General features: G+C 39.3%; 1 protein-coding gene across 1 annotated transcript; it reads right to left on the bottom strand.

The window, feature by feature from the left end:
* Window positions 1–237: 237 nt before the first annotated feature.
* Window positions 238–1,630, bottom strand: LOC140729862 (follitropin subunit beta-like; the record flags this gene model as incomplete). The annotated part of the gene is made up of 2 exons (XM_073050071.1): window positions 238–723; window positions 1,421–1,630. Coding segments are annotated over 2 exons (504 nt in total), but the record flags the coding sequence as incomplete, so codon positions are not given.
* Between the last annotated feature and the right edge of the window lie 7,052 nt (window positions 1,631–8,682).

Genomic DNA, 8,682 nt, shown 5'->3' with positions numbered 1-8,682 from the left:
ACGGCCTGAGTGGTAACAGTGTTCTGCTAACCATTACACCACCGTGGATTAAGTATATGAAATGCATTAGCAGCTTCAAATACCTATAACTGACATCTACTAAACATAAGTAAAATAAAGCCGATGGAATTTAGTTGTCAAAATAGTGACTTTATTTGCCAGGGCACATAACTTGCATTGTAGTTTATTGTGTGCTGTCTGTAGAAAACCACATGACCAGATTAACAAATGGTGCTGGCCATCTAGCATGCTGCTTTAAGAGTTATCTTTTATATATTCCTTAAATTAAAATATTTTTAAAAATTACTGAAACATGAAAACACATCGCATGATCCCTTATTTAATAGTTACATATATGTAAAACTGGTAATATTCACTGAGGTCTCATTGAGTTTCCCCAAAGTCAGGTTTGAATGTCAGGCGCGTGAATCACATGTTCTTTTCATTGGGCGCACTGGACGGGTTGGAAGTGAGGTACACGTCGTTACTGTCCTTTCCCCGTTGCTGTGTTAAGGAACAGTGTGCTGGCTCCAGTGCTGAAACTGTACAGTCAGTGGTTTCAGTGTCGCACATTCCACATTGACAGCTGATCGCAACAGGATAAGTGAAATACGGGTCGACATTGGGAGGACAGTTTGGAATGGTTATGGTTTCATAGACAATTTCTTTATAACTGCAGATTTCTTGATAGACAAAAAGCAAAGAGTGCTTGCAGACTGGATCCTAAACAAAAAAAATATATAACATTTAGATTAAAAAGGAAATAAAGGCACATTTCTAAATTAAACCCCATATAGACACAAACACACAAAGTTATTTGATTATGATTACTTACATTATCAAGAGCATTTTATAGGCTATGCTGCCATATTATTCAATAAATACTTCAGCCACTCTATTGAGCAATTTTGTGTACAAGGTTGAAATGGTAATTGTACAATATCTCAGTGTCAGTGAATTGAATTCTGTATCTGAAATTAACATTTTTTACATTAATATTAATATTACACTAACTGAACATTTTTAACATGGCAACCAGGGTAAATTTCAATACACTTCAGTTTTATAACTATGTGCCCATGAGAAGTATACTTTTTTAATGAATGCATAAATAAATCAGAAAATATTTTGGATATGATCTGGGCAGACATGAAGTAAAAAAAAAGAAAAGCAACATATAATTAATTTTGACATTGGAAAATCTTCATCCTTTTGGATCAGATAAGCCTACTGAGTTTCATTTTAAGGATTTTGGTATTTCCATGTACCATCAGTACAATCTCTGCTTTTTTTCTAATTAAGTTAAAACTTTCCCTTACTCTTGTAGAAGAACTTGAGATTGCTTCTATTGTATCACAGCCTATTGTGTATTAAACTCACATCACAGAAATCCTGTAGCCAGTGATGTGGATTTTCTCACCTTAGTAAAACAATAACCAGAGCACCAAGTTACGTTAACTGTGCTGCAGTATCCACACTCCTCCTTTTCCACTGCTATTGTAACATTCGTCAACTGGCATCTGTTCTGACACTTCACCGACATCCAGCACAGCAACAGGAAAAATATGTGAATTGTAATGATCTTGGTCACCATAATTTGGAGCATGAAACTAATCAGAAACAAATAAAATTATTTAATTAACACACATTATTACATCAATCAACCATCTTTACATTATTAAACCTCACAGCTTTAGGTTGGACTGTGCAAGATAAATCATACTTTGAAAGTGGATTACAGCTAAAATACTTCCAATCAAGTTTAACATGAAAGCTATTTATATGACACTTAAATTGTCACAAGTCACTTATGTCCAATATACAGTAAATAAAATTGCACACATATTGTAATCTTGTATAAATATAACAATCACTAATTATTTTCTTAACAATACACTAAAATTATACTAAACATGCTTTTTCATTCATATTCTGCTGGTTCTTCTATATAAAAGAATAAAAATTTAAATGCAGATAGTCACTTTCCCAAGCCTGGAACACAGAAATATATCTTAAAGAACAATTAACATTACTCAGCATGCTGCCAAAGAAAAGTAGAAAATGAGGAAACCTTTGTATGTGCACACAATGTAGTTTTCTCGGAGCTACGGTCATCAGTAATGCTACAGATACGTGCAGGCTGTGTTTCCCTTTATACTGCATCAATGCTATCCCTCAGAATCAAAGGATTTAGGGTTTTACTTCAGCCAATCGTTCCCGTTATTTGGCTCCTCCACTTCCTCACTTGTGGTAACTGGAGCTCTGAGATTGCAGCAATGATTCACATCAGTCAAAACATAATCTATTTTTGAAAAGCTGCTTATAATGAGCTATTAAGATGAAGGGAGGAAGGGAGAAAGGCATTTTTCTGAAGACAATACAAATATATTCATCATCTATATTGTGACAAATGTTAAATATATCATTTAGTGTTTACAGCTTATGTTGCCAGTGAATTCAGTTTTTGCACCTGGAAAAAGTCATCATTTTAATGTATTTGGCTGAGATGGCTAATAACTTGGAACAAATTGGCTTTTTCTGGCTAAGACAAATAATAGAATGCTGCCTGTTGATCAAAACATAAATTTGGACTGAGTGTAAGACTTGTTGAACCAATATTGCTTTATATGCTCACCTGAAACAAGAAGTGCCAAGTGTTGGACCATAAGACACGGGAGCAGAATTAGGCCATTCAGCCCATCTAGTCTGCTCCACTATTCCATCATGGCTGACTTGTTATACCTCTTGTTCCCATCCTCCAGCAACCTTTGATAAACTTATCAAATCCCCAATGACTTGACCTCCACAGCCTCTGTGGCAATGAATTACACAAGTTCGCTATCCTCTAAAAATTCGAAAACTAAAATGTCAGCAGTTCCAAAGTATCCCCCACCCCCCTTTGTTCAGGTCTTTGCTCAACCACCTCTCACAGGTATTATAGCCAGTAGTCTTTTTGGGTAAGTTTCTATTATCTTTGGACAACTTGATGGAGCAAGGTTTGCTCATTTCGCCTTGCAACATTGCTCAAGCTGCTCCAGGTTAGTTGGGGAACAGCAGTGGAGAGCAATCTTGAGGTCTTGCCAGTTTGGGCCAAACAAGGACATCAACTATCATCATTGAAGCTACTCCATTGTTATTCTGGCAGTGTGCTTTGGGTTGTTGTCCTGCTGTAAGTTGAATTTCCTCTCCAGTTTAATCTTTTTGGCAGAGGCTAGCAAGTTGTTTTACCCCGGATCTCTCTATATTTAAAGCATTCATCTTCCCATTAATCCTGACCAGATTTCCTGTCCCTGCTTCTGTTGCTGAGAAGTATCCCTATAGCATGATGCTACCTCATCATACTTTATGGTAGGGATGGTGTTACCTGGCTGATGCATAGTATCAGATTTACTGCACATGTACCACTTAGGGTTGAGGCCAAGGAGTTCCACTTTTGTTTCCTCCAACCACAAGATCTTCTCCCACATCTTTACCGAATCTTCTAAGTGTTGCTTTGCAAAGTCTTAACGGGCAAAGTTATGCTTTTTTTTAGCCAGGGTTTCTTCCTTGCCACTCTTCCAAAAATACCCTTTTTGTGCAATGCCTTGGAGATTGTGGAGCCATGAACTTCATCTCCATTTGCAGCTCACTGAGAGTGACTGCTGGTGTCACAGTAGCTTCTCTTACAAGTGCCATTCTTCTCCAGCAACCAGGTTTGGAGGGGTGGCCTGGCTTAGACAGTGTGACTGTGGATTCATATTTTTTCCACTTTTTCATGATGAGCTGCAGTGAGCTTTGTGCTATGTTCAGAGCCTTTGAGTTGGTCTTGTACCCTTCTCCAGATCTATGTTTCTCTATTTTTATTTCCATGACTTGTCTTGAATGCACTTTTGTCTTCATCTGGGTCTGTTCTGTTGAAAATCTACCATACTGTACGACCTTACAGAGAAAGAGAGTACGTATTCAGGTGACCGCCTAATTTTCTACATCAACAAATTAGGTGAGTTGGTAAGGTAATATACAGTATTGCACCTGAAGAAAGTTACAAAGGAAATGAATACGTTATCAACCTCAAATTTTTGCTTTTTAATTTTTTGGTAAATTGTTGACAGGTTTTGGAGTTTTTCCTTTGATTTGACATGCTGGGCAATGTTTTGTAAACTAGCTCAAAAATCCTACTTCAATATTTTTTTAATTTAGAAAATGAGGTAGTAAAATGTGAAAATAGTTGTGGGGGCTGAATACTTTTTCAAGGTAGTATAGAATGCCATTTCAAGTTAAGTCAAAATAAAATAAGGGAAACACAAGAGACTTCAGATGCTGGAATGTGGAGTAACACACAATTTACTAGATGAACTCAATAGGTCAGGCAACATCTATGAAGGAAAATGGACAGTCAGCATTTCGCATCAGAATGTAAAAAGGGGCTCAGCCATTTTGGAACTTATCAATGAATCGTAAAAGGTTGGTTTGCCGGTGCAACAGGTTATCAAGAAAGCAAATGGAATTTTAGCCTTCATTGCGAGAGGGACTGAATTTAAGAGCAGGGAAGTTGTGCTGCAACAGGAAAGGTTACTGGTGAGGCCACACCTGGAGTACTGCATGCAATCCTGATCTCTTTACTTGAGAAAATTTAAAAAAAACTTGTATTGGAGGCAGTGCACAGGAAGTGTGCCAGTTTGATTCCGGAGATGGAGTTAGCCTATGAAGAGAGATTGAGTCGTCTGAGACTATGCTCACTGGAATTCAGAAGGTCTGAGGGGACCTTATAGGCACATATTAAAGTTATGAAAGGGATCAATAACATTAAGGCAGGAAGGTTGTTTCCACTGGTAGGTGGGACTTGAACTAAGGACATAACCTGAAGATTCAGGGAAGCAGATGAGGAGGAACTGCTTTTCTCAAAGAGTAGAATTCTCTGCCCAGGAATCAAGAGAGGCCACCTCGTTAAATATACTTCAGACACAGCTAGGTAGGTTTTTGTATTGTAGGGAAATTAAAGGTTATGGAAAGGGGAAGGTAGGCGGAGCTGAGTCCAAGCCATATCAGCCATGATCTTCCTGAATGATGGATCAAACTTGATGGGTTGAATGGCCTACTCCTGCTCTTGCTTCTTATGGTCAAATGTTGTCATTATTGGAAGTAAATTGGAAAACATGTGCCTTTGAGTAAATTGCTAAGTCTTTGAGCTATGTCAAGGACTTATTTGAAGAGGCAACCATGAGAGGATATTAGGGTAGTGCTGTGGCTGTTGTCTATATGGCAAAGTTTTAAGCTGTGCATGGAGGAGTTAAAGAGCTTCTCCCAGGTCCACAGCACTCCCTAGTGAAGGTGCTTGATTGTGCCCCTCCCCAATAATATTTTCTTTTAGTGTTCTCTCCTCCCTCTGAGAGGGAGATAGGAATTTACCAGTAGGATACAAATTTGAGAATAGACCCCATGGGTGGCATGGTAGAGTAGCATTTAGCGCAATGTCTTGCAGTGCGAGCTATAAGATCAGGGTTCGAGTCCCACCACTGACTGTAAGGAGTTTGTATGTTCTCTCCGTGACAATAAGGATTTCCTCTGGGAGCTCTGGTTTCCTCCCACATTCCAAAGTCATACCAATTAGAGTCAGTGAGTTGTGGGCCTGCGATGCTGCACCAGAAGCGTGGCGACTCTTGTCCAACATCATCCTTGTGCTTTGACTGAACAGAAGCAATGCATTTTGCTGTCTGTTTCAATGTACATATGACAATTAAAGATAATTGTTATCCTTCTCTTTAACAATCTGCCGCTGGCAACTTAACATGCCAACTTTCCAAGTCCGGATCAGATTCACATCCTTTCCAGGCCAGCTTCTGATGCTGTCTGTAGCACTAGTCCACAGGGGACAACAGACACAAACCAATTTGTTCCTGAACCTGATCAGGTATTAACACTGTTATGTGTGATACACAATTGATGGTTTTGTTCTAGCAACAGTCTAATGTAAAGGCATAGATTACTTAGAATATAATAGTGCAATAATAATAAATAATGAGGTAATGTTCATGGACCGTTCAGATATCTGATGGTGGATGGGAAGTGGCCGTTTCTGAATTGTTGAGTGTGTGCCTTTTCGCTCTTTTATCTTTGCCCCAATGGTAGCGATGTGAAGGGGCATATCTGGGATGACAAGAGTCCTCTGTGATGAACGTTACCTTCTTGAGGCACCGCCTCTTGAAGATGTCCCTGGTGATTGTGTTTGTGATGGAACTGGATCAACCTACAACCCTCTGCAGACTCTTGTGATCCTGTGCATTGGAGCCTTCATATCAGGTGATGAAGGAACCAGTCCGAATGCTCTCTATTATTCATCTATAGAAACCTGCAAGTCTTTGGTGACAAACCAAATCTCTTCAAATGCCTAACAAAGTAGAGCTGCTGGTGAGCCTTCCTTCTGATTATATCACATGTTGGCTCCAGGACAGATCCTTTGAGATGTTGACACACAGGAACCTAAAGGTACTCATCCTTTCCACTGCTGAATCCTCAATGAGAATTGGTTTATGTCCTTCTGACTTCTCTTTCCTGAAATCTACAATCATCTCCTTGGTGTTGCTGACGTTGAGTTACAACAGCCATACCACTCAACCAGCTGATTTATCTCACTGTACAACTCCTCGTCAAGATTTTACCTTGAACAGTGGTGACACCTGCAAATTTATATTTGGCTTTGGATTTGTGCTTAGCCACACAGTCATGTATGTAGAGATTGTAGAGTAGTGGGCTAAGTATACGTTCTTGAAGTGTCCATTGTCAGTGAGGAGGAGATGTTATGATCAATCGGTGCTGACTACGGTCACCCAAAGTGGAAGTCAAGGATCCAGTTGCAGAGGAAGGTACAGAGGCTCAGGTTTTGAAGCTTGGTGACTAATACTGAATGGATGATGGCATTGAGAACCAAACTGTAATCAATAACTCTTAGCCCAATGCATGTTTTGCTGTTTTCTAGGTGCACAAAAGCAGAAGTGGAGAGCCAGTGAGATTGCCTCCACTAAAGGCCCGGTGCAGTGGCCAGCAATTTGCTGCAGATCAGGATTGTTGATTTTGCAAGAGTTCAGAATCAGGTTTATTATCATTGGTGTATGCCATGAAATTTGCTGTTATGAGGCAGCTGTACATTGCAATACATAATAAAAACTATAAGGTACAGTAAGAAGTATATATTGTGCAAAAATAAAATACTGAGGTAATGTTCATGGGTTCAAAGTCCATTCAGAAATCGGTTGACAGAGAGGAAGCTGTTGTAAATCATTGTATGTGTGCCTTCAGGCTTCTGTACCTGATGGTCGCAGTGGGAAGAGGACATGTCCTGGGTGATGGGAATCCCTAATGATAGATGCTGCCTTTCTGAGACATCACTTTTTGAAGATGCTTGGCTGTTAACTTTAGCCATCAGCATCCTCTCAAAGTGCTTCATTATGGCAGATATGGGTGGTACCAATTTACTAATTTAGCTTAAACATAAGGAAATTATGGGTTGAGATCAAGCGGCCAAGCTGATCATTATACAGAGAAATAATAAGTAGTGATTTTTCAGTACTGCTTTGTGAGTTGAGCTATTTATAGGTTTACAAGTTCTTCCAGTATCATCAAGGGAGTTAATGATGCAGGAATCCTTTCATAGATTTGTATATCCTTATCTGTTAAGTTGCTTCTGAGGAAGATGAAGTGATATTTTACACATACTTTGGGATAGATGTTAAATATCCTCACTTGCTGATAAGTGGTTTCATGCATTAAGTCACAGCAGCAAAGCAAACTTTATTCTTCACAGCTTCCTCACCTACAAGAAATGGATACAGATAAACCTTGAAAAGATTTCACCTTAATTTACTCAACTGCATAAGTTGACTGTTTTCCGAATCAATATCACAAATGATATCGGAGTCAGAATCAGGTTTAGTATCACAGGCAAAGGTTGTGACATTTGTTAACTCAGTGGCAGCAGTTAGATGTAATCCATGATAATATACAAAATAATAAATAAATTGCAATGTAATTTATATTATATATATATAAAATATATACATACTGCTATATATATATATATATAAAATAGTTAAATTAAAAATAGTGCAGAAACAGAGAAAAAAAAGAGTTAGTGTTAATGGGTTCAATGTTCATTTAGAAACTGGATGGCAGAGGGGAAGAACCTATCCCTGAGTCATTGAGTGTGGCTTTCAGGCTCTGTACCTCCTTCCTGATGGAAACAATGAGAAGAGACACAACCTGGGTGATGGGCGTCCTTAAGGACGGACGTCTTCAAAGGCACCGCTCCTTGAAACACACACAAAATGCTGGTGGAACACAGCAGGCCAGGCAGCATCTATAGGGGGCATCTATAAGACCATGTGGGTCCCAGTTATGCCTGCCTTTTTGTTGGCTTTGTGGAACAGTCCATGTTCCAAGCCTATACGGGTATCCACCCCCCTCTTTTTCTTCGCTACATTGACGACTGCATTGGTGCTGCCTCCTACACGCATGCTGAGCTCATTGACTTCATTAACTTTGCCTCCAACTTCACCCTGCCCTCAAATTTACCAGGTTCATTTCTGACACCTCCCTCCCCTTTCTTGATCTTTCTGTCTCCATCTCTGGAGACAGCTTATCTACTGATATCTACTATAAGCCTACAGACTCTCACAGCTACCTGGACTATTCCTTTTCCCACCCTGT

Source organism: Hemitrygon akajei, chromosome 6 (genome assembly GCF_048418815.1).
Source record: "Hemitrygon akajei chromosome 6, sHemAka1.3, whole genome shotgun sequence".
Taxonomy (NCBI): Eukaryota; Metazoa; Chordata; class Chondrichthyes; order Myliobatiformes; family Dasyatidae; genus Hemitrygon; species Hemitrygon akajei.
Note: the sequence above shows the minus strand (reverse complement) of the source record. Positions and strands in the feature narration are given on the sequence as shown.